Source organism: Antedon mediterranea, chromosome 1 (assembly GCF_964355755.1).
Source record: "Antedon mediterranea chromosome 1, ecAntMedi1.1, whole genome shotgun sequence".
Classification (NCBI taxonomy): Eukaryota; Metazoa; Echinodermata; class Crinoidea; order Comatulida; family Antedonidae; genus Antedon; species Antedon mediterranea.
The window spans coordinates 22,429,481-22,456,547 of NC_092670.1; the positions used below are offsets into that span (position 1 = coordinate 22,429,481).

Consider the following 27,067-nt stretch of genomic DNA (forward strand, 5'->3'; position numbering starts at 1 on the left):
CTCTCCTAGCCTTTTTTTATCCAGCCTGTGGGGGTTGCCAGAAAATCCAATTTGGGATTTCGCTTAGCGAATGTTTTTTGTACCCAATTGATAGAAGACGACGTCTGGACTTTGGTCTATATTTTTCTAAACAACAACACGGAGACGTGGCCCTTTTGACCTTTCTTATTTTGTGGCTGAAGGAATTGTTTTGTAGCTCCTCGGCTTCCAGGAGCTTTTAAAGATTAAGTTATCAACCAGTAATAATATGAGTAGGCATAGACAACCATGAGTGCCTAGAGGTTTAATGGTAAATGATACTCGAAACCACTTCTCATGGAACCCGCAGATATTCTATCGTCCCAATAAATAAAAGTACGAACGTTCGTTTTGGCTAGCCAGTATGAACGGTGACTGGAGCAGTGTGCGATCTCCGTCGGTCCGCTACCCGAATCAGAGATTTCGTGTCCGTCCTAGGCTTGTGGCAGTCATTGCAATGGTAATGTTTTTTATACTTATTTTATTGCTGATGCCTGAATCAAAATCAAGAACTGGTGGTTCATTTGATATGAGAAACAGACTTATTTTTGCACCATCGACAATGTACAATGGTAGTTATCCAGGTTCTATACCGGTAAAAACTGTTGGAGGAAAAAAGTATAAAATTGGTTTAGTTGCAGATTTAGACACAGACTCAAAAGACAAGGAAAATCCAAAAATATGGAATAGTTATTTAAAAACTGGCTATTTAACGCTAAATGGACATCACGATGGTTTAACAATAGAATGGGAAGATAATCGACTTTTAACGTCACAGTTTTCTCAAGGAGGACGAGGAATGGAGCTCTCCGAATTAATTATATTTAATGGTAAAACGTATACGGTTGACGATAGGACGGGTGTTGTGTATGAAATAATCGATAATCGTGTAGTTACGTGGGTGATTTTACCTGACGGTGATGGAACAGCGTCAAAAGGTGAGGATTAAATTGTATTAATATAATAATGAAAAATAACTGATTTATATTGTTCAGTTTTTTAATTTATGTTTAATTATGTCTCACGTTTATTGTTCGTTTAATTATGTGTACTATTATTTTACTACTTTATGTTTTTAAATTTCATTACATAAATTTTTAAATAAATATTTTGTTTGTTTAATAATAATACAATATGTTTCTATTTATATCAAACAAATACATTACTTTGTTGTTGTGTTTGCTATAGTGTTTTTGAATTTATAATTGTTATTATTTTTAGGTTGCATATTTTTTACTACCACTACCAGCACAACCAACTAACTGTGCAAAATATCAATTTTCTCTGAATCACACGTTGGCCATATGTGTGACAACTACAACAACTATTCCATGTTGTTTTAATATTAAAATAAAAGCATATTAAATACGTCTGGCATTGACTGTCATATTCTCATGTACATTGTTTTAATCATCATTGTATTGCATTGAATATGTGACAAGCAAAGATCAATTGATTTCCTATCCTGCATTGATTGCTATGGTGTTGATTGTAAGCATACAGTACCTTCACACTCACTGCCATATTCTCACGTCTATTGTTCTTTTAATCACCATTGTATTTTATTGAATGTTTGACAAGCTAACATTGATTTATTGTGCATCTTGCTTTTATTTTGGTTCAGATCTTTTGATCTCAATGGTATTACAGTACTATTAAACCAATATAAAAACTGTGAGAAACAAATTGACAAACACATTGGCAACAATTAGAACTCCCATCTACTGTAGTAAAGTCTAGTCTAAAGTTTAAACTTCTTGTTAGGCAAAATTTTTTTTAAATTGTTAATTGTAAGTCCAGGATTTGAAATTTGTATCTGATGAAGAGTTTACTAATGTGATACTAGAGACATGAGAACAATTTTTCTATAAGTCCTGTCACCGTTTGTATACCTTAGATTGCTTGATAATCATGACATTTCCATTGCGATTCTTTAAAATTGAATGTAGTGAATACAACTATTAAAAAAATTCAATAGCTACATGTCAAATAAATTCATGTGGTTCCACCGTTTCATTGTTATTGAGAAGGGATAGACATGAAACGGATTTTTTAAAATTTTAACCCCATCATCTAAGACTAAGAGAAGTATACTCTAGGTAATAAACTATATTTTAAAATCCTACCTAATTCCACTAGACTTAGTTTGTTGTTTTTATTTGATTCAAATATACACCCCCATGGCGTTAGACCGTTTTAGCGTACAATGTTACTAGCAAGGTCACATTACAAACCGCAGAGAAAAAAATGAGGTGTTCAGACCCATAGCGTATGATTATCGTTACAGCGGAAGTGCGTCATTCAGGTTGTTTCTAGTTGCATATTCTTGTGCTCTTACCCACATGTTTCATCATTATTTCCACTGTATATTTGCCTAGATCTTAGCCCTACAAAATTATGACATTTGCTGTAAATAAAAATACCGCAGCATTCATTTTTTTTAAATATAAATAGTAAGCCAAATTTCTGTTTCTATTGTTTTTATTTTGTAGTAAAAAACATTTCCATCAGGCTCTTGTGTTGTTAACAAAAATAAAGCAGGCCTCTTGATGGAGATTGTTTTGTGTATTAAAAGCACGTCCATGGAGGAAAATTATGTCTGTTGAAAATAACCCGAACTTGCTAGAAAAAGATACAGCTCCCCTTGCTTACTGAATTTGTTAGGGGGGTGTCACAAAACCAAAGCCCACGAAAGCTAAGACTCCCTAAGACCTACGATCACAAAGCTAAGACTCAAGACCTAAGATTACAAATATTTACCTTTCGCACCTGCCTTGTATTTTAACTCCAACCTTTATTCTGATACCACACATTAGAATTAGCACTTTTATGAAAAAGAATCACATAAAAAGTAATTGATGATTTTACCGACGTTTTTCTCGCACAAATACTGTTTGCGAATTTCCCATGACTAGGCCTAGGGCCTATATAGAGGGCTGAAAAGTCTGTGGATTCCATTTTTTTTAATGCATTTTTCAGTGAAAATCACGTTACTTGTTCATTTAATCATAATTTTAACATAGTAGGCCTAGGTTTAATTTATTAATGCTTGTTACCCTAAATATTATTAGATTGTACCCACAACAGAATACATTTTAAAAGGTGATTGAGAGAGCTATTCCCGTTACCTGTATCGTACAAAGTTTTTTCTTTCTGTTTTTATACTTGTACGATTATTGTTGCTCTTTTGGCGCTCCATAGAAACAAAAACATTTATCAAGTGTTTATTTATAGTGATAACAACGAAATAACAGTCATAAAACAACGAAAATTTCAATTGTGTACATTGTCATAATTAGGTATACTATGGTATGAATATGAATTTGCTTCAAGAGTTCATAAATACAGTTTACAGTATAAAACTATTATTTTACAGGTTTTAAAGCCGAATGGATGGCGGTTAAAGACCAACATTTATATATCGGTGGTCTGGGAAAGGAGTGGACAACCACAACAGGCGAACTGGTTAATCTAAACCCCCAATGGGTCAAGGTGATCAGTCACTTAGGTGAAGTGAAACATATCCAATGGTCCAAGAACTATAATGCCATGAGGAAAAGTGCAGGATATGAATATCCAGGTACATGAATAATTTATAAGTGACTTTCATACAATTTGATATTACAGCAGTTGTTAACCAATTGCATGTATTTTATATGTCTAGTATATTTGAAGCTTTACTTATTTTATTGGTTCCTTGATTGTTATTTAAATTAATAAAATATTAATTTATGGGTATAATTATAAATATTGGAGGCAGGCATTTATTTTTTTCAGCCACATCGAATATGAATAATATAGTTCAAATTCATTACATTTTTTTAAATATGTCTGACAGCAGTTAAAGTTACAGCAGTTAATAAACCAATTGTATATATTTTAAAATTTTGCTTGGCTAGTTTATACATACTGTATATTTCAAGCTTATTTTATTCGTACCTTGATTTTTATATAAATTAATAAAATATTGATTTATGGATATAAATATTGGAGGCAGGCACTACAGTAGGCAATGTTACTGTTTTGATGGAGGAATAGCTATATCATGCTTATAAACTAAGGGAATGGAATGCTGTTAAAATTATATTGATATAGTACAATTTTTAAATACTGTATCTTTGAATTTAAAAAGTTAATAGCCTATAAATTACTTTTTTTTTTTCAGGATATATGATTCATGAATCAGGAGTTTGGAGCGAACATCACCAACAGTGGTTTTTTCTTCCACGACGGGCAAGCACGCTACGCTACGATGAAGTAGAAGATGAGCATAGAGCTACTAATATTCTCCTACGCTGCTCTGCAGACTTCGAGCAGGTCACGGTCACTCGCATCGGTACCTTGAATGCAATACGTGGCTATTCATCGTTTAAGTTTATTCCAGGGACGAGGGATCAAATTATTGTTGCGCTTAAAACGGAGGAGAATCATGGAGAAATCGCAACATTTATAACAGCTTTTAATATCAAAGGAGTAATTATTTATAAAGATGAAAAAATTGCTGATAACAAGTTTGAAGGAATTGAATTTATATGAAAATATTAGTATCCTTTATGGTGTTGGTTCTAATTTAAGTAAGGCTTCTTAATATTTGACGGAGTGATTAGCAAAGGGTTGAAAGGTTAACTAAGTAATGGTGATGGCTTTTATACTTAGGCTGGCCAGCCCAGGAATGGCCCAAATATTCAACATGTGTATAAACATCGAAATCATTCTGTATTGTTGCTTCTTAAAATATAGCAGAAAAGTGACACCCTAGGTTTCATTACGTAAGTCTTACTGGTCTTAAATTGTCCAGGAATAGTTATGCAGTAGCATAAGCTAAATTAGTGAGTGTTCAACAGAGTCAAATAAAGACAAAAAATCGTCAATTCCGCTGCTAGTTTCTACCTTAAAGCCCTGTCTACACTATCAAACTATGTGACGACAAAAAAAGTGTGATGTGCCCATATGGACATGATGATGTCATAGCAATACCATATTTGTGTACATCACACTTTTTTCAAACTAGTTTGATAGTGTAGACAGAGCTTAGATTTGAAAAGGGCACTTTTGAGCATAAATGAATGTTCGATCAAGCTACCTGGCTATGGACTAAAACTCTCTACCACATGACAGCAATATTTGTTAATGTTATTATTTATTTAGCTTGTTTTTTTAAATAAATTGTGCAAATAAGCCCTGAATTATTCATACTGTAACATTTATTCAGAGTGAGTACGGTAAATTTATGATTAAAACTGGACATTTTGAAAGCAACAACAACTTAATTAAATTTCATGGTTTTAAGTGAATTCTATTGGTCAAATGTTTATTTATAGTCATATCATTTTTTTAACAGAATTTCAATTGTGTACTGTACATTGTAATATTTAGACTTTTATAATACTAATAGTCTATGGTATAAATATGAATTTATGTAGTTTAATATTGTTTATGTTATGCTTTTGGAAAATATTGTATTAAAGTATAGAATTAAACTTTAAACCTTAATACTGTAGACTGTTGCAGATAGTATTTCTTAATGTGCAATCTTATCCTCTCTCTGTTTGTCAAACATAATTGTTTTACATACAGTACATACTGTATATTGTACTGGTATTTCAATAAAGGCTTTTAAAATGTTATGTTTCCCAAGGCTGACTGAACCAAAATTAATATTTTTTTTATGAATTGTAAGTTTTGATAAATATAACTTTGTTATACAGTATATTGTACTGGTATTTCAATTTTAAGGCCTTTCAAGTGTTATGTTTCCCAAGGCTGGCTAAACCAAAATAAATATTTTTTAATGAATTGTAAGTTTTGATAAATATAACTTTGTTATATTATTGTACTGGCATTTCAATAATAAGGCCTTTAAAATGTTATGTTGCCCAAGGCTGGCTGAACCAAAACTAATATTTTTTAATGAATTGTAGTTTCTGATAATACAACTTCCTGTTTCACAAAAGACTTGCTATAATTAAATTAGATCATAAAACACAAAGACTGCAAGCATCCTTAATGTGTCTAATTATTTATAAATCAACTATTATTTGTTCCAAGTGATGATTATGTTATCTGGTTTGTCAACAATTTCAAATTTATTATTTGCTCTGTTTTGTATAAGCTAGACTAAATTTAATAGTGTAATATTTTTACAACCTAATTTGTACAGAATTATATTGGTGATGGTTAAATAATGATGATAGTATTATAATTATTTTGTTGTTTTATTAATTCGTTTTACGAGAGTTTATTGTTTAATAACAAAATAACTGATTTTTAAAAAGATTATGATATATGGCAATCCTAGATTACTAATATTGTTATGCTAAAATTGCAAATAAAAGAATGTAATGATACAATATATTATCAGTGTAAAATAATAGGGATAAAAATGGGATATGATGATATATACACACAAATCTAAAATGTTTATCATATTATTAATATTGGAAGAAACAACAATTGTTTTAACTGTTATATGGCAGCTATTTTAAAATAGATAAATACTAGATTAAAAAAATGCTTCTATTGTGTTATTTTATCATTTTGTTAGACCAAATTTATTAATGCATAGTAGTACTGTATCTATATAAACATAGAGATATTATAATATCTCTATGATATAAACAAGATATTTTTATAATGCTGTTGATGATTTTCAATGCAATACCATATTGGTACCCACCTAATGTAAATTATGTACAGCCCTCAGCAACTATACAAATGAACAGGCCTTCTTATTGTCTAGTTTGGGAAATCCCCATTAATTAATACGAGTTGTACCAATCAGAGAACTCCAAATTGTAACCACTTTTTGAATACAGAGTTATCTGTGTAATAGACATTTTTTCCTTTTGATTGACCAATCAAATCCATTAATATATCCTACCTGCATGACGGTATTATCTTACAGTTAATTGATATATACCATGAAAAAAATTATCAAATTTTGATGAAATTGATTGATGAGAAAAACATTTTATTTCACCAGCTACATTCACCAAAGAGACCCAAAAACTTTGATGGGTGGGTAATATTAGGCTGTCTATGCCCAAATATGGTATTGATATGCTAAAATATGGTAGAGATGTGGCATAATATGCCCATATATGGGCACATCACATGTTTTTGTCACATAAAGTTTGATAGTGTAGACAGCAATTTAGAATATTATATTTACTAATATTATTAAGAACATTATACTCTCAAAACACAGATAAATACAATAATTCTTTTATTACACATTTTCATTTTTTCACAACAGTTCAACAACCTCATCTAAGATCTGTAACACTTGTATGCTAGTTACGATTTTTTTGTACTTAAAGAAACAGTTATTCTGTTTACGGTAACACTACCATGTGACATCCCAGCGCCGCTATATTGGCAGCTTTCTACTGTATCTAAAAAATCATGGTGTGTTTTCAAGATTTTCTGTTTTCAGTAAATAACTGTAATATATATTATTCAATCAAAAATGTAACTTTTTCTCCAGTAAACTAGCGTTACAAATCATTAACAGTCCAAAAAGAAAGTTTGTTATTAATTTTTAAAAGCTCCTCCTCACATTAATTTAATTATTGCTTTCCTTCATAAAACTTTGTTAGAAAATCGCTATCCATCATATTATTTGGATCCTTATCAAAGTAGTTCATTATGTGAGGGCGCTGTTTCCAAACTTGTATGGTTTCATCCAGGTCTATTTTACCCTGTAATAATAAAAAAAATAATGATTTAGTAATTTCTATATGAATATAGTAGTACTGTATAAATTGCATGGATGTACAGTACTTGTAATTTTCACTACAAAACATACCTTAATTACAAGTAAATCTACAGTTCTTGTATCCCTAATGTGAGCATTCTTCATAAACATTTCCCGAACTTTATCCCGACCTTGTTTAATAGTAATGTCTAAATAATACTGTTGAACTGAAATGAAAAAAAATCATCAAAAAATAAATCATTTAAATTTATTTTTAAATTAATTTAAAACTGAAAATTAAATTTAAAATACTGTATTAAATTTAAACCAGTCATCCTTCATAATAACATTAATACTAATAACAATTAATAGGCGTAGGCATGGGCTAGTTATTCTGATCAATTAGATCTTATACATAAATTGTCCCACCCACTTCTAACAAAAATCCTAGGCCTCGTTAGGTCAAAGGTCATCCGGACTTCCTCCCAACTGAAGTCCTCTCCCACCACCAAAGTGTGTAGGTCAAGTGAATGCGGTCGGCTACTAGTAATAACTACCTTAGCCTATTATCGGAGGCCTAGTTCAAATATTAGGTTCAATAAATGAATGTTGACTTACTTGCATGAGGAACCTCTCTCCACCATGCTTTGTATAGTTGAATAACCCGCCTTCTGGACTCTTGTGGATTTTTAGACATCATTAATTTCACATTTCTGGAGACTGCCGCCATCCGAGCTGCTTGAGTTGGCGACGCCATTTTGATTGCGGCGAAGAGACAACAATTTCCAGAGAAAAAAAAAATACTGGTAATAATTATTATACCTTAATTTTGTAAAATGCTCAATTTGTTTAATTAAAATCAGCAGTGTTGTTATGTTAAAATCTATAGATATATTGAATTATCGTAGATGTTTTTACTTTTCATTGTTAAAAAAAGCGGTTGAATGTTTTATGATGTAGATTATTAGATTATCGACGACGACGGGAACTAGTCATTGAGCGCCCTCTACAATTATTTAATATCCACGCTCTCCATCGCAACCGTCATAGCAACAAGTCAAACTGCTACGCGCCGGAGGTTTGTTGTGCAGAGAGAGAGCAAAAGACTGCAAAAAGTTATCTAAATTAAGTATTTTATAAACCTGAAACTATGGCTGGCGACGGAGAATCAGATGTACAGATGCTTGAGCTTAAATCTATAATAGGATTTAATGGTGAGTTGATACTGTAGGGCCAATTGTAGATGCTGTGTGTGTGAATGACTGAATAGGTAGGCCTAGCCCTAGCTAGGGCCGGTGTAAGATTGAAATGTGTCCATCATTCAAAAGTGTCCGGGTGGACACTTTTCAGCATTGGATAGTGTCCAATTGCATGTTTCAACGGGTTCGCGGGCGTTTTCCAACAATTTAATGCTGTCCGGCGCGTTTAATAATGTCTGACCCTTGGATTGAATACCGTCCGTGGTTGAGATTTGAGATTCAGGTTTTGATCGTGATTGCGCATGCACTTGTCTTTTTTTAACGACCACTATTTGTTAATAATGCCAAACTAGTTTTTATTTTTCAAAGATAACTTGGCTTAAAACACCTCCAATTAGCGACCATTATATTATTTGGTATGAATAAAGACAAGAAGAATAAATAACAATATAATAATAATCATGTAATAAAAACAAGTAATTATACTGGTCCTCTTCCAATTAAAGAACACTTTAGTTTAGACACTTCCAATTAGCGACCATTTTTATTGTTTTGTATGAGTAAAGACAAGAGTAATAATAGTTTTTAATCATGTGACAAAAAACAAGTAATTGTACTGGTCCTCTTCCAATTAAAGATCACTTAAAATTAAACACTTCCAATTAGCGACCGTTTTATTATTTTGTATGAGTAAAGACAAGAATAATAAATAGTTTATAATCATGTGATAAAAAACAAGTAATTGTACTGGTCCTCTTCCAATTAAAGATCACTTAAATTTAAACACTTCCAATTAGCGACCGTTATTATTGTTTTGTATGAATAGAAACAAGAAGAATAAATAGATTTTAATCATGTGATAAAAAACAAGCAATTGTACTGGTCCTCTTCCAATTAAAGATCACTTTAATTTAAACACTTCCAATTAGCGACCGTTATATTATTTTGTATGAATAAAGGCAAGAATAATAAATAGATTTTAATCATATGACAAAAAACAAGTAATTGTACTGGTCCTCTTTCAATTAAAGATCACTTTACTTTAAGACACTTCCAATTAGCGACCGTTATATTGTTTTGTATGAGTACAGACAAGAAGAATAAATAGATTTTAATCATGTGATAAAAAACAAGTAATTGTACTGGTCCTCTTCCAATTAAAGGTCACTTTACTGTAAGACACTTCCAATTAGCGACCGTTATATTATTTTGTATGAGTACAGACAAGAAGAATAAATAGATTTTAATCATGTGATAAAAAATAAGTAATTGTACTGGTCCTCTTCCAATTAAAGGTCACTTTACTTCAAGAAACTTCCATTTAGCGACCGTTATATTATTTTGTATGAATAAAGACAAGAATAATAAATAGTTTATAATCATGTGATATAAAATAAGTAATTGTACGGGTACTCTTCCAATTAAAGGTCACTTTACTGTAAGACACTTCCAATTAGCGACCGTTATATTATTTTGTATGAGTACAGACAAGAAGAATAAATAGATTTTAATCATGTGATAAAAAACAAGTAATTGTACTGGTCCTCTTCCAATGAAAGATCACTTTACTTTAAGACACTTCCAATTAGCGACCGTTATATTATTTTTTATGAATAAAAACAAGAAGCATAAATAGTTTATAATCATGTGATATAAAATAAGTAATTGTACTGGTCCTCTTCCAATTAAAGGTCACTTTACTGTAAGACACCTCCAATTAGCGACCGTTATATTATTTTGTATGAGTACAGACAATTAGAAGAATAAATAGATTTTAATCATGTGATAAAAAACAAGTAATTGTACTGGTCCTCTTCCAATGAAAGATCACTTTACTTTAAGACACTTCCATTTAGCGACCGTTATATTATTTTGTATGAGTACAGACAAGAAGAATAAATAGATTTTAATCATGTGATAAAAAACAAGTAATTGTACTGGTCCTCTTCCAATTAAAGATCACTTTACTTTAAGACACTTCCAATTAGCGACCGTTATATTATTTTGTATGAGTACAGACAAGAAGAATAAATAGATTTTAATCATGTGATAAAAAATAAGTAATTGTACTGGTCCTCTTCCAATTAAAGGTCACTTTACTGTAAGACACTTCCATTTAGCGACCGTTATATTATTTTGTATGAGTACAGACAAGAAGAATGAATAGATTTTATTCATGTGATAAAAAACAAGTAATTGTACTGGTCCTCTTCCAATGAAAGATCACTTTACTTTAAAACACTTCCAATTAGCGACCGTTATATTATTTTTTATGAATAAAAACAAGAAGCATAAATAGTTTATAATCATGTGATATAAAATAAGTAATTGTACTGGTCCTCTTCCAATTAAAGGTCACTTTACTGTAAGACACCTCCAATTAGCGACCGTTATATTATTTTGTATGAGTACAGACAATTAGAAGAATAAATAGATTTTAATCATGTGATAAAAAACAAGTAATTGTACTGGTCCTCTTCCAATGAAAGATCACTTTACTTTAAGACACTTCCATTTAGCGACCGTTATATTATTTTGTATGAGTACAGACAAGAAGAATAAATAGATTTTAATCATGTGATAAAAAACAAGTAATTGTACTGGTCCTCTTCCAATTAAAGATCACTTTACTTTAAGACACTTCCAATTAGCGACCGTTATATTATTTTGTATGAGTACAGACAAGAAGAATAAATAGATTTTAATCATGTGATAAAAAATAAGTAATTGTACTGGTCCTTTTCCAATTAAAGGTCACTTTACTTTAAGACACTTCCATTTAGCGACCGTTATATTATTTTGTATGAATAAAGACAAGAAGAATAAATACTAGTTAAGACAAGAAGAATAAATAGTTTATAATCATGTGATAAAAAACAAGTAATTGTACGGGTCCTCTTCCAATTATAGATCACTTTAGTTTAAACACTTCCAATTAGCGACCGTTATATTATTTTGTACGAGTAAAGACAAGAAGAATAAATAGTTTACTTGTTTAATCCCCAATCAATTAAAAGTTGCACCTTTTTATAATCAACACGATATAGCTGATCTCTTGAAAAAACATAATCAGTTTTACTGAAGTATTATGTTAATTGGTACATTGATCGTCACATCGAGAATATGGTAGGGGTGTCACACTATGTGCGTCTAGGGTGAATGCAAAGATAATGACATCGATATAGCGCCACATCAACACGTTTTTATGCACCTTTGGTGTAAGTATTTATTTTAGTATTTTGTCCTTAAATCAGAATTTATATTCAAAGAAAAAATGACTTGTTATGTAAAAAAACAACAATTCGGTATCTGGAATCTTAAAATTAATGTATCTATAAAAATAATTAATATGGGATAGGCCTGAGACCTCATACATTTGTTAATAGGGCTACTTTATTGAACCTTCATTTTATCGGATGTTATAAGAACGCTTGCTTCAACCGATTCTTTTTTTGAACAGCATTTTGTTTAAAGGCGATTGTGTTATTTTCAATGTTTAATAAACTTCTGGAATTTCAGAGAAACCCATTTTAATAAACAAAAGCTTCTTATAAAATGTGCTTACTGGATAATGTTTCATACATGTTTGGCTGGTTCAAATTTACTTTACTTTTGCTTTTCCGCTACTCCCCTGTTATACTATATATTTGTTGTTATGTAGAAAGATTGAAAATAAATTCATTCATTCATTCTTCTTTTATTTCGGAAAAAAAAAATTCTCCATAGTTCAGTAACAAGTGTACATTATTGTAAATATAACAAATACATATACATATATATATATATATATAATATATATGTATTTGTTATATTTACAATAATGTACACTTGTTACTGTCTGTATATATATATATATATATATATATATATGTATTGTGTTCCAACCGTACCACGCCGAGAATGTTAAAGGGTCGTTATCCGGTCGAGTTAAAGAACAATACCATGAAAGCCCCAGTGGTCTAATGGTTAGGGCAACTGCATATCAAGCCGACGGTCCGAGTTCGAGCCTCGGTTGGGGCGACTTTTTCTCATTCTCTCAGATTTCCTCATCTTTATCGTTTCAAAAATTAATTAAATCATTTTCAGTGTATCACCGGGCGGTTTGGAATTTATTTCTATGCCTGTTGTGTTTACAACTGAGGACTAGTGCTGTTCCGCCGTACCACGCCGAGAATGTTAAAGAGTCGCTATCCAATCGAGTTCGAACCGTGAAAGCCCCAGTGGTCTAACGGTTAGGACATCTGCATATCAAGCAGGCGGTCCGAGTTCGAGTCTCGGTTGGGGCGACTTTAACTCATTCTCACAGATTTCCTCATCTTTATCGTTTCAAATTAATTAATTAAATTTCAGTATATTACCGGGCGGTTTAGAATTAATGTTCTATGCTACATAGTCACGTGGTTAGAACAATAGTTTCATATATCTACTATGTAGATTGGATGAAGGAAAAGCAAATTCATGAATACATTACAAATAAATGTATGAATTGTGAATTACAAAAATATTAAATGTTGTTGTCTTGTCAGAATGAGTTGTAAATATGAACGAGTTTTGTAAACATAAATTATATATCATTGATCATTACTTATATTAACAGGATAAAATAATAATAGTGTAATAATAATGAACAATAGTTACAGAAAAATATTTATTTATTTATTTATTTATTGCTATTAAAACTTGTTTCAGTAAGTGTGTTTGTATTTATTTTACTTTGTTATTGATCATCATTGGTCTGGCTACCAATACATTGGAAGCACGCAAGCCTCGCTACCACGTCAAGGTTGATGATCATAGCGAGGGTAGGTTGCACGTTTGTATGTGCCCCTTTGACCAAAGAAAACATATTATAGAAGAAAATTGCATAACATTATGAAACAGAATCATATGAGTTGTAAATATGAAAAAGTTTTTTAAACATAAAAATACAATAAAAATAAACACTAGTTACAATCTAATTCACGTACTTTTACCTTACCGGACCTTTAGTCGCGTTATTCTTTTATACAATCTGCTTTTTAATTAATTTTTTAATCCTTGTAGCGATCAAAGCAGGGCGCATGACACATCATTGCATGTTTACACTGGACACACTGTATTTGATCTGTTGTTACCTGCCATTAGACCCCTTGAGCCTTTGACGTACTTATGCTCAGATATTCGTCTTCCGTTGATTCAATGAAAGATGGTGACGCTTTAATTAGCCGCTGTGGTGAATCTATGTTCTTCTTTCTGGTCCGACAAATGCAATTGGTATTTCTTCGTCGATGAGTTTCAGACAAAGCCGACAATCTCCTCTTGACGGAAGCACCTGTAAAAAATCAAAGCATTAACGAAACTTACCTCTATAAGGTAAACAAATACCCTTTTCACCATTTAATGCTTCTGTGTATGTTGAGATTACCGGTCATAGGTAGGCCTACAGTTAAAGAGTGACGTTGTATGAATCAACATATAATTGTCCAGGTACTTCATTGTTGCTCTGATGAATCCTTTCCGGGAAATGTTCCATGTCACAAAGATTCAATTTTTTCAAATAGGTTTTTGTTCATGGACATATAGTTTAGTATGTAATCCCGTACAACTACATGGTAGTTCTGGACACCAAAGAGAATATAACTCAAAGCCCTAAAAAGACAGTTGCCGTCCCCTCTCATATTAACAACTTTAGTAGGCCTGGCTGCCTTGTCCATTTCACATTTTAAGTGAGTTTTGTGAAAATTTTTGACATTGATACCAAATGGTGCTGCCTTTTCAAGCTGCCAATTGGCATCGACAGGAAAGAATAACTTTCTTGAAGTTTTCGTGTTGAGGTATACCACATCACTATCAGATACAGGCCTACTGTTGTCATGGTCATCATCCGGTGCGACATTATCATTGTCTAATGTAGGTATGTTATCGTGATTATCCAGTGTGATATCATCGTTCTTGGATGTAGGTATGTTAATGTGATCATCCGGTGTGATATCATAATTCTTGGATGTAGGTCTGTTATCGTTATCATCAACATTCTTGGATGTAGGTATGTTAATAATGTGATCATCCGGTGTGATATCACCATTCTTGGATGTAGGTATGTTATCATGGTGCGTTACTTCAGGTGGGATGTCTGGCGTTCGCTTTCGTTTCTTTGGAGGGAGATGCTTATCATTGGTATTACATTTCTGTTTAGTGCTTGATGATGGACAGTTCAAAGAGGTTGTTTTATCGGACTTGTAATGTCTGATCTTGTTTCCGTTAACAATAGCCCTTCTTCCTTTTAGTCGATATGTATTGTGAGTGAGGACTTTTTCTATAATATATGGACCAGTCCATCGAGCATTAAGTTTGCCTCCCTTTCTTGACAAATTTCTGGAATTCTGCAAGAGCACTTGATCTCCTGCATAGTACGTGTTGCTTTTAACACCAGCATCATGATAATGTTTTTGCTTTTTCTGTGCTTTTTTGATATTTTCTGATGCCTTTCTCCTTGAATCTTTGAGTTTCAAAAAAGCGTCCACTCTTATTTTTAAAGGAACAGTTCCGGATATGTCATCTTTATTAGACGAAACGATGGGAATACGTAATTCTACAGGCAACACAGCCTTTCTACCGTAAACTAATGAGAATGGGTCACATTTCGTAGACTTGTGCTCGGATGTTCTGTAGGCAAACAACACGTATGGGAGTTGTATATCCCAGTCATTTTGGTCTGCGTTGGTCAACGTCATAAGCATTGTGCAAAGTGTTCTGTTAAAGCGCTCCGTTTGCCCGCCTGTTTGAGGATGGTATGGTGAGGCAACTCTGTGGTCTACCCCAATCAGCTTACAGAAGCTGTCATTCAGCTCATTACAAAACTCTCTACCCTGGTCTGTAATCAATATAGAAGGTGTTCCATGTCTGCAGACAAAATCAATAAAAGATCTCAGCACTGTTTTAGCAGATTTATCTGGAATTGCATCAGCTTCCACCCATTTGGTAAGGTACTCCGTAAATACAAGTAAGTACCGATTACCTGAAACACAGCAAATAATAATATAATAAGCCGTAATAATAGTAGTGTCAAAATGTCATGATGAGATGTACAACACCCGAACTGTACGAATGAAATAACAATAATAATAACAATATTAATATCAATAAATATAATAAGAACAAGAACAATAATAATATCGTGGATTTACATAGCGCCTAATGTTGTAAAACCTCTATGCGCTGAACAGTATTACCCCAGTCATGGTTTGGATCAAATTAAAACAGGCAGAAATAAAGATTATTACAGTATAGCCATAATCGATGTAAATCCGGTGACAATAATAAGAGCATCTGATTCTTGGTAAATCTAGTTTTTGTTGACAGTGTAAAAAAGAGAACTGTCATAATTTTAGTTTAGTTAACAATTTCAAGAAACCTCACAGAAATTGCGCTTGTGCCTTTACAATAATAAATTTAAGTTCAGCCCTATTACAATAAAGGCCGAACAGAACTAATTATTAACTGTAATTTTAGGCCCTGAAGAATGAATTACAAAGTTTTCTGAACGTATTTCATTCATGTCTTCTTGCTTTTTACTTTTACGTTTTGATTTAGCTTTTTTATCCAGTCACAGCATTTTTGTTTTTCAGTAATTTGTCATGAGATACCTTACCATTTTCTGTCTTTACCAAAGGCCCAACAATATCCATACCGATCTGTCTGAAAGCAGTATCTGTTACGGGTATAGGTTGAAGTGGCACTTTTGCTTTTTTTAAAACTTCTTTCCGTTGGCACTGATCACAGGCGGCTATAAAATTACGAACACCATCAAATGACCCCTTCCAATAATACCTTTCGCGTATCTTTTTCCAACTGTTAAAAAAAAAAAAAAATGTGTTTATTGTATTGATGATATTCAATCTCTTTGTAGGTTTACTATTGACCTTAAAACTGTATTATGGATTCTTTAAATATTTTAATTTTATTTTGTTTTTTAATATTATTTATTATTTATTACCGCAGTTCACATCACCATTCTCATCAATGCATTATAATAACATTACAGTTTGGCGTTCCATATATTTTAACTTTTCGTTTAAGGCAAGCACTGGGCACAACTGATTAATTAACTTTTAATATTTATCTATGTTTCTAGTTTTTTTATTTGACAATGATAAATGAATATTGAAAAGAGAAAAGATACCTTCTATGAAAAATGTCCATCAGTCCGTGATGATTCCGTGTCACATTGTACCAGGGAGATTTACATCTCCCTGATTGTACCGTGTTTACATTCTAAATACCCCCATATAAACTTCAAATTGAGTGCAGCCTCCCATACAAAATAACTACGCCCTCAATCTGGTAATAATTCACTCAGGCAATAAAAAACTAACTTGAAAAGTATAAATAATTAATTGTCCTACTAGAATTATTGTGTACGCTTGGTGAATGTGCGACAGAGTAGATATAAAAATCGCCACTTTTTTTTAAAAATAAACAAGGGGAAATATATACGTTTTAACACTACATACTGGTTAAATTTATTTATTTTTAAAATGTAGAGGACACCCTATTAAGGAAACCGGGTACTTTTTAGTGAGCCACAATGGTAGATTGCGAGAGGTAGTGGTCCTTTAAAATAGGTGGTCACTTACGAAAGATGTGGTCGATAAGGGAGGTGGTCGCTTACGATATGTGATCGATTATGAGAAGCGGTCTCCTAACAGAGAGGTCGTTTATTAGAAGTGGTCACTTAAGAGAGGTGATTTATACAAGAGTTGGTATATTATGAGAAGCGGTCCATTTAGAGATATGGTGGTCTTCTAAAAGAGATCATCACTTACGAGAGGCGGTCGAAAATATAAAGCGGTCGCTTACGAGAGTTGTGGTTGTTAAGAGAGGTGGTCGCTTACTACGAGAGGTGGTCGATTATGAGAAGCGGTCCATAATGAGAGGATGTGATCACTTACAATAGTTGGTCGATTATGGGAAGCGATCCCTTAACAGAGACGATGGCCGTTTAATAGAGGTGGTCACCCAAAAAAGTTGTCGTTACGAGAGAGGAAGTCGATTATGAGAAACGGTCCCTTAAAAGAGTTGGTTGCTTACGATGTGTGGTCGTTTTAGAAAGTTGGTCGGTTACGAGACGTGGATAGATGGATAGCTAAGTAAACAGATGCATTTGCACATGATTTAGACATTTAGGTTTGTAAAATATATATTTTCTACATTAGCTGGCGATAGTCCTACATTAGCTGGGATGCAATTTTCGTTCCTACATTCGTTGTTGATCGTTCTACATGGTGTTAATTTTTTTCATTACATAAGCTGCAGGTGGTTTTACTCCATTACCGGGGGATTGGAAACTAGTTTTGTTATTGAAAATGCGTTTTTTTTAAAGAAGTATTCCCTAAAAAAAAATGTAATAATCCACTTTAAAGTTACATAATAAAAGTCTTCTTCCTTACATTTTTTTTGTCAAATTGTGTTTTCTTTCATAAGTATACATTTTAAACGAACGAAAGTTAATACTGATATGGCTTTTTGCATTATGAATGAGCAACTAATATTGAACATATTTATTATACCAAGACCTGAATAAGTTTTCATTCGGGAAGTATTTGTATCACTATTTAAAACTAAGATATCTCTCATGAGGGATATCTCTATATTACTTACTTACCAAGATATTTAGAATGGAAGATTCTTGTCCCATTCGGAATATCACAAGTGGATTTTTTTCTGTGTTAGTTATGCAGTGGGCACGTGTAGAGTACCGTATATGAACTGTTATAAAACTAAAACATTACTATTATAGATAGAGCTAGTTGTACTGTATTCTTCTTGGTTTTTCGAGGTGTAATAAGCCTACAAAAAAATATCTATTAACATAGATATTTCTTTTAAAAAGTAAGACATCTTAGTTTTCAATTGAAATAATCTATCTTTATTAAAAGAGATATCTTAATTTTGAACTAAAGATATATGCGTTGTGTAGCACTGTGTAAATTATATAATAATAATCTGTCAAATTATTGAAACAGTGCTCATATTCGGAACATTTTTGATTAATTATTGAATGCCAATATATGTTTTGTATTTTTTACATGTGATATTTTATGTTCAACTTCAATATATTTATACAATTAATTGCGATAATATATTGAGTAGAAATTATTATCGACTTAACATATTTTTCATTCATGGAGGTATAAAAATATGTTTGAATCTATATATAAAATACTAACTTCATAATGTACACGGTCATTATACATTTTTCAATTGATAAGTATTAGTTATTATTCATTTAATTCATTCATTTAATCATTTGTTTCGAATTCTGTGGTCCACAGAAAGTAAAATTACGTATAAAATCATTTAAAAACAATGCTGTACTAATTACTAATACTCATCTCAGGATGGCATTCCACCTGGCCAAACATATAAACAGTTTTAAAGTCACCCAGAAACTTATCGAAGCTTAAATATTATTTAATTGACAAACTTTAAACTTACGTTTTGTTGACACCCAAGTGACCACCATGTGCCTGCTTATGGATACTGTTTAACACTTCGTTTTTTTCTTTCGGTAACAATACACGCAACAATCTACCAGAATGTTGTTTGTAATACAAGATATCACGAAGAATTGTAAAGTTCTTGGCTTTCCGTCGCAAACTTCGTTTTAATATTTCAGAATAATTTACAGGATAAACGTTGTTTTGTAGATAGTTTCTCAAGGCATCAAACTCATGATCGGCCATAATGATAATAAGTAAAAATAGAAAGAAGGCAGATTGTAACGAACAACACCGTGATTGGAACTTTGCAAGCAAAGTGAATGATTTTTTAAATGTAGGAGGTTTTGAACAAACATTGAGCCAATCAGCTTCTTGCTACATTTGTTTTAACCAATTGCCGATTAGAAGAAAGAGCAAACAGTTTTGTCAGGTGTAGGCCTATAATTTAAACTTTGTGCCTTAAGTGGATGTCACGAACTCCTTTTACGTATGTTTCCGAGCGGTTGAAAATACTTTAGAAACTCCCTTGTGACATAAAAGTATACACACCAAATTCACAAAGTTGTAAAATAACTCAAAAACAAATCTTTAATTTCAATCAACTTCAACTTTCAACAACCCAGTAAGCATTTTAAACAACAGCTTCACAATAACTTTTACAATCTAATATCCAACCTCTAATATCCAACAACATGACAATAGTTTTACATCCCTTTATATACAAGATGTTCCTATCCTTCTATATCATTCTTTATACTTCTTATTCTATTTGATTACAGTTTCTATTAATAGCATACTGGAATGTTCCTGATTGTTATTATATTAATTATACATGATGTCTTAAATGTAAACATCTTATTCTAGAATGTTCATGGTTAGGGAATGGTAATTTATTACAGTGGCAAGTACACAAAAAAATGAGAGAAAAAAACTATTGGAGGGAAATGCCATTTATTAAATTAAATTTCGAAGATACTCTTATTGGTAAACGCTTCAGTCGTTCTATTACACAATAAATAGCACATTCAGATAGGAGTATAAAATATAATCATATAGTTATTCTTTATTACATATTATACGTTCATCTCAAATTATATTATAATATTAATTGAAATTGTATTTAAATTTGTATCCGTTTTTGTCGACAGGACCACAATGCAAAACAAGTATATTTCTACTTGATTGTGTATAATCCTGTATAAATATGTTGTTAAATAAATAAAATAATATTAAATAGTAATCTACGTAAAATAATATTATAGTACATAAGTTCGTATTAAAACCGTTCAGGCTATGAGGCAACCCCCGCTCCCTGTATATTAAATAGAAACATTTTTTATAATACTTATACTAGAATCATATACTAATTTATTTAGTTATTTTTTAAAATAAGAGAATTAAATTACGTAACATACTGTGGTATATAATTCTTGTAATGAAATCATATTCATGGTAAGCGTAATCTTAATTTGAGATATGGCAAGTTCGCACCCCTTCTCCTGACAAATAACAGATGACAGTTAACACGACTACCGGTAATTAATATCTCCCGAGAGCCGCTGTTTTGAGGTTGACCTGACAATTGTGGCCTGAGTTATGGGACATTACCCTTGCTGGACATCTGGTAAAAATAAATACTGATTATGCTGCCACTTTAGTACACAAAACAATAAATAAAAAAAAATAAAAAAACACAACTTGTGGCATTTCCTTTACACTAGTCCCTGTTCAAAACCGCTAGTGTAGAAAACGGCAGCAAATGTCGTCGAAACTGTCAAATCCACCCATGTAGTAAAACCTAGAACTAGCTAATGTAGAAACACCAACAGTTATTTATTAAATAAAAATCAACATTAGCTAATATACAACTTAACAGGTAATGAAGTAACGAAAATTGCCTCACAGCTGATGTAGTTAATATCGCCAGCTAATAAAATAATAATTATATATTTTACAAACCTAAATGTCTAAATCATGTGCAAATGTATTTCTCTACTTAGTTTAGCTGTCAGTCTATCCACCTCTCGTAAGTGATCGGCTTTCAAAACGTAACACTCTGATCGTAAGCAACTACCCTTGTTAGCGACCACCTTTAATATTTAAAAGGAACTACCTCTGTTAAAGGACCGCTTCTCACAATGGACAACTTCCTGAAGGGGTAACCTCCTCTCATAAGGGACTGCTTTTCATAAACTACCACCGCTCGTAGACGACCACTTCTTTTACCGACTACACCTCCCGTAAGTGACCACCTCAATAGAGGTGGTAATTTGCGAAAGGTGGTCGTTACGGATGGTAGTCGATTATGAGAAGTGGTCCCAGTGGAGAGGTGGACGTTTTTTTTTTATAGAGAGGTCGACACTTTAGGCGTGGTCGTTAAGAGAGGTAGTCCGTCATGAGGTTGATTATGAGAAGCCGAGGTGGTGGTCCTTTAAAATAGCTCGTCCTTGACGAGTGGTGTGGTCGTTAAGAGATGGTGGGCGATTATCAGAGACGGTGGTCGTTCAATAGAGGTGGTTACTTACTAGAAGTGGTTGTTGGTTGGTCACTTACGAGACGTGGATAGATGGATAGCTACCGGTAAGTAAAGAAATGCATTTTCACATGATGTAGACAGGTTTTTAAATTATACAATATTTTCAACATTAGCTGTGAGGCAATTTTCGTTACTACATTATCTGCTGACCGTTCTAAATTAGCTGGTGTTGATTTTAAAAATTGATACATAAGCTGTTGGTATTTCTGGTATTAGCTGGTGGTTTCTATGTTTATATGTCCATATAAAACAAAAATACAACCGCGATTTTTTAAACTCAGCTGCATGTACAGACATTGTGGCAAAGACGTTTTAAACGCTTCATTTCAATATAAGCCATTATTCTATGAATTTGATGTATAACGGTATTGGACTGTTTGTATTGGGAACGAAATACCCTAATATTCGAAAAAAACAAAAAACCGAAATACCCTTGAGTGAACGAATAATTATGATGCGCAATTAAGGTGTTTATTTTGCCATATAAAATATAAAAAACAAATATTTTTTGGTAATATGCATCAACAATATTTTTCAAATGTATTTTAGATAAATAAATAAATAATGTAAAGTCTATAGAAACAAAGCAAATATTGTGACTAACCAATTCAATGTTTTATTAAATAAAAACAAAAATCAGGCATCTGTGAAAAAAATATAATGAAAAAGAACTGACTTTAACAATGACGAACTTACTTGTTTAAAGAACTTTTGTTATCAGTTGATATTATTAAATTAGTAGCAGTATTATGAATATTACAAAATAATATTTTGAGAACTGAAAAATATTTTGAGGGAACGAATATATTTAGGGAGAACAAAATAAGATTTCAAGAACTGAATAATATAAAAAACGAATTACTACTTCGAGACAAGGAATGATGATGATGATGATGATGATGATCGAGAGAACGAAATAATTTCGAGGGAAATTATTTCGTTCTCTCGCGAAGTAGTAATTCGAATTTCGAATGAAATAATATTTCGAGATAACGAAATAGGTAGGCCCTATGCCTATATGATTTAGTGATATTCATTCCCTCGAAATAATAATACAGTAGGCTATATATTTTTCAAGTTGTCGATTTACTTCAAATTGACAACAGGTTGTATATACTCAATCAAAAACAAACAATTTAATTTGATTAGACTATATGTCTCCAGATATAATAATAGTAATATTTATTTCAATCCACTTGATATTTTGCGATTCAAGTTGGTATTCTAAGGAATTATAATTACCCTAACGGGAGTTGGTGAACGTCCAGTGCCCTAGTTTTTACGGGGTTAATATGATGTCGATGTCTCGATGGTCCTACTTTTTTATCGATGAAAGCTGCCCGGGTGGTTGCGGCCATTTTCAACAGCTAGTATTACAATATTCAATGCTGAAAATTGTCCAGTGGACACTTTCAAACACCGGACAGATTTAAATCTTACACCGGCCTACTACTAGGCCTAGGCCTAGCTAGGCTAGGCCAGGCCTATATAGCTTTTTTACATCTAGGCCCTAGGCCTAGACGCGCCTAGCCTAACCTAGCCTACTACTAGGCCTAGGCTAGTTAGTACTAGGCTAGGCTAGGCCTACCCTTTCCTCACGGAAGCCGATCACTCCGGCCGCCGTATCAGTTTAGCGCGATGTTATGCACTCCGGCCGCTATTCAATTCGACTTCCTGTGCAAAAAGGGGCCGTTAGTATGGAGCGCCCATATCTACGTTTTCTATACTGTTCAGTTCAGTGTTATAACAAATTCTTGGTGACCAAAAGAATTAAAAGAAAAAAGAATTTAAATGGAACTAGGCTAGTTGAATATTTATTAGCAACAATTTTACTTTTTTCATTAACATTCAAAGAAGTTGGAACTGTTTTTTCTTTCAAACTAAACTTAACTTTTTCGGCGCGGCCGGAGTGATCTGTATTCTTCCTCACCACTGTACTCACTTTTTACATCTGGCACACACGCTGTCAGTTTCACAGAGTCGAGATTGTACCAGTCACACAGTACAGTAGTAGTCTTTTCAATCAGTGATGATTGGTCTACAGAGTAATGGGTTTCTTAATTTATACAACAATACAAACAAATGAATATAGGGCTAGGCCTAAGTTTCCTCAACGAAAACAAACGTAATTTATATTTTCAATTTGAATACTGTAATGAATGATTTTTAAATTTTCATTTAGAATAATTTGTAATTATTTAATTATGTATGTTTATAATTTTGTGAATGGAAATAAAGTAAGAAAGAAAGATAAAAGTGAAATTAAAAACTACACATCATTTCGTATGTTGCTGTCATGAATAATGTAATTATATTTCTTTTCTTGTTGTTTTTTACTCTCTCTAGGTAAAGTTTTTGCTGGTTTGAAAGTGCATCCAGATAGACAACATATCATCTACCCTCTAGGAAATGTAGTCATCATCGAAGACATTCAAACAAAAAAACAGAGATATCTAAATGGCCACACCAATGATGTGTCCTGCTTGGCTATTTCAAAGAGTGGCAAATATATTGCATCTGGACAAGTAACCCATATGGGATTTAAAGTATGTTTGCTGTCATCACTGTCATGGATTTTGTGGTATTTAAATAGGCCTAGGCCTATACTGGTTTTTCATGAATATATTAGAATTATCAAATTTTTCTCTTACAAAGTTTTTTTTCTTACAGGCTGATCTGATCATCTGGAATTATGAAACAAATGACATCTACTGTCGTCTTTCTTTGCATAAAGTCAAAGTTCAATCGCTGGCATTCTCTCCAAATGACCTGTACTTATTGTCCCTTGGGGGTCAAGATGATGGCAGCGTCGTTATCTGGGATGTGAAGGCTAAACAGTCAATATGTGGTTCTCAAGCAGCCCTGAAAAGTGCTGGCATGACATATTGTGTAGCATATTCCAACTCTAATGATAACATCTTTGTAACTGGAGGAAAGTAAGTATTACCATAATATAATAATTTCAAAGTTTAACTTATGAATATGTATGATAGTTGAACCAAATTTAGGCAGAAAGAAAGAAAGATAGCCATGCTACCGGGCCCATACATCTTTTAAGGAGTAAGAAATATATAATGTGAATTAGTGAAATTTTGATTGGCAACGACCTAGGAAAAGTTTATGTCATGTATCTTTAATTTATTGTGCTCGTAATGTACAGGGGCATTGGAACATGCTTCCACCACTCTATTCCTCAATATAGTTGTGCTGTTTAGGTCAGATACAATAAATGCATATCGATTCGTCATCAACTGTCAAGTTCTCTATTACTGAAATGTTGAATAAAATGTCCTTTTGTACCATAGACAACTAATTCTCTGTACGGCATAATTGTTCCAGTAACATAGGACAATTATGTATCATACTGTATGTATTATTACAAGTGGTGTCTGGCCTATGATTCATGCAGGTGTCATATGGGATAAATACTCTATGTGACGCTGTATTATAGAATTTGCCTATGATACAGGCAATCGGCTATCACAGATTGAATACCGTAAAAAGCCAAAGTTTACAGTAGTACTCGGGTTATTATAATAGTTTCTGTTACATTTATTACAGTCGTACTCTGCGTGTATGGGAGCTAGACAGAGGAAACCGTAAGATTCGGCCAACAGACTGTACTATGGGACAGTTGAAGCGGGTTGTAACAAGCATTGAGGTAAATGATATTAACATTTTCTTTAAACATTTAAGTTATATTTTAGCCATATGCCAACTTAAAATTAGGTGGAATATTATTTATGTTTATATTAATAAATGTATTTTAAATATATTTTCTTTTTTAATAAAAAAAATGTAGGTATCAGAAAAAGATGAGTTTTTCTACTGTGGAACAACTAGCGGTGACGTATTAAAGGTTAGCGTAGAAAAACAACTATTCCGGCACTACGGACCAGCAAAAAACAAATACAGTAAAGGAATCACCGCATTGGCTCTTGTTAAAACAGACGAAATGCTGGTCGGGGCTGGTGATGGAACGGTGGCACTGATCAAAGGAGATACTTTTAAGAAAGTGAAAAGTGTCAAAATCGGCGATGCTGGAGCTATCACATCGATTGCGCTGCGTGGCAATGGGCATCAGGTATGTAAAAGTAAAGCTCTGTCTACACTGGACATGATGATGTCATATCACTACCATATTTGGGCACATCACACTTTTTTTGTCAAACTAATTTGATAGTATAGACAGAGCTTTAAAAATGTGCACTGCATTTGCATAGAATTGTGCCATGTTATTAATGGAGAACTTGACAGAAATAACCTAACTTACAAACAAATATGTAATATTACTCTTCAACAGTAAAAAAGAATTAATTATTTTATTATTAATTTATGGACATCCATAGCCAAACAATTGAGCCAGTGTTATTTATAATTCTTTTTTCTGAGAAGCTATTTTTTCACACTGCAATAATGTTTTTAGGTACTGAGTAGTAACACAATAAGAAATCTTGAATTTTTTTTTATCTTCAAAAATTACTACAGTCAACTCTCCCAATACCGGACTCTCCCAAAACCGGAATTCACGGAAAACCGGACTTTTTTGGATGGCCCAATTTGTCCCTATTCTAAATGTACTGTAATTTATTATGAAAACCGGAATACCCAATTCCGGAATCCGGACAAATTATGAAGGCCAAAACACGAAAATTAGCTTCTGAAAACCGGACTGGCAGTTAAAAAACTCCAAATATTTACGAAATAACAACGTAACATCGTCGTCGCTGACTCAGATTCAATACATTCACAACGTACAAAAGCTTTTAACCACACCCTGACCATGCATGAAGTGCGCGACGTTTCGCGGTACGATCAAATAATGTTGCCATGGAACGCTACACTGTGATTGACAGGTCAGTTCATTGTTAACCCACGAGGCGGCAATTGCTTTGTTGCGTATCGAACTGCGGTGGGCTTTCTCACATCGAAGCGCTATGTCTTAATGTCTATTGTTTTTAGCAGTTGTTAAAACAACTCCCTGGTTTTTAGCATATGAATTGTTTTTAATAAAGTTCAATTTACATTTCACTTTGTGTCTTTGTTTTGTTTAAGTTATTGTTAAATTCACAATTGCAATAAGACTTTAAAAGTTTAACTAAAAATGTGCATCATTATAAATTTGGAAATCATCATG

The 27,067-nt window shown here is 32.6% G+C and overlaps 3 protein-coding genes across 4 annotated transcripts in view; 2 read left to right on the plus strand and 1 right to left on the minus strand.

The window, feature by feature from the left end:
- Positions 1-110: 110 nt before the first annotated feature.
- LOC140063013 (soluble calcium-activated nucleotidase 1-like) lies at positions 111-6,609 on the plus strand. Its single transcript, XM_072109443.1, has 3 exons — positions 111-956; positions 3,395-3,598; positions 4,184-6,609. The coding sequence occupies exons 1-3, from the start codon at positions 383-385 to the stop codon at positions 4,552-4,554; spliced, it is 1,149 nt and encodes a 382-aa protein (XP_071965544.1). The 5' UTR covers positions 111-382; the 3' UTR covers positions 4,555-6,609.
- Positions 6,610-7,226: 617 nt separating this feature from the next.
- Positions 7,227-8,492, minus strand: LOC140063023 (NADH dehydrogenase [ubiquinone] 1 alpha subcomplex subunit 6-like). The gene is made up of 3 exons (XM_072109453.1): positions 8,333-8,492; positions 7,826-7,941; positions 7,227-7,718 (listed from the first exon to the last, which is right to left on the minus strand). The coding sequence occupies exons 1-3, from the start codon at positions 8,469-8,471 to the stop codon at positions 7,587-7,589; spliced, it is 387 nt and encodes a 128-aa protein (XP_071965554.1). The 5' UTR covers positions 8,472-8,492; the 3' UTR covers positions 7,227-7,586.
- Positions 8,493-8,785: 293 nt separating this feature from the next.
- LOC140063034 (cilia- and flagella-associated protein 52-like) overlaps positions 8,786-27,067 on the plus strand; it is a 28,456-nt gene continuing 10,174 nt past the window's right edge. Inside the window, exons 1-5 of one of the 2 annotated variants that reach the window (XM_072109464.1) lie at positions 8,786-8,928; positions 24,277-24,476; positions 24,601-24,866; positions 25,492-25,591; positions 25,733-26,014. In XM_072109464.1, the coding sequence (XP_071965565.1) occupies positions 8,865-8,928; positions 24,277-24,476; positions 24,601-24,866; positions 25,492-25,591; positions 25,733-26,014 (912 nt within the window). In that variant the 5' untranslated portion in view covers positions 8,786-8,864. The remainder of the gene's footprint in view (positions 8,929-24,276; positions 24,477-24,600; positions 24,867-25,491; positions 25,592-25,732; positions 26,015-27,067) is intronic. The other variant, XM_072109471.1, reaches the window with a different exon arrangement.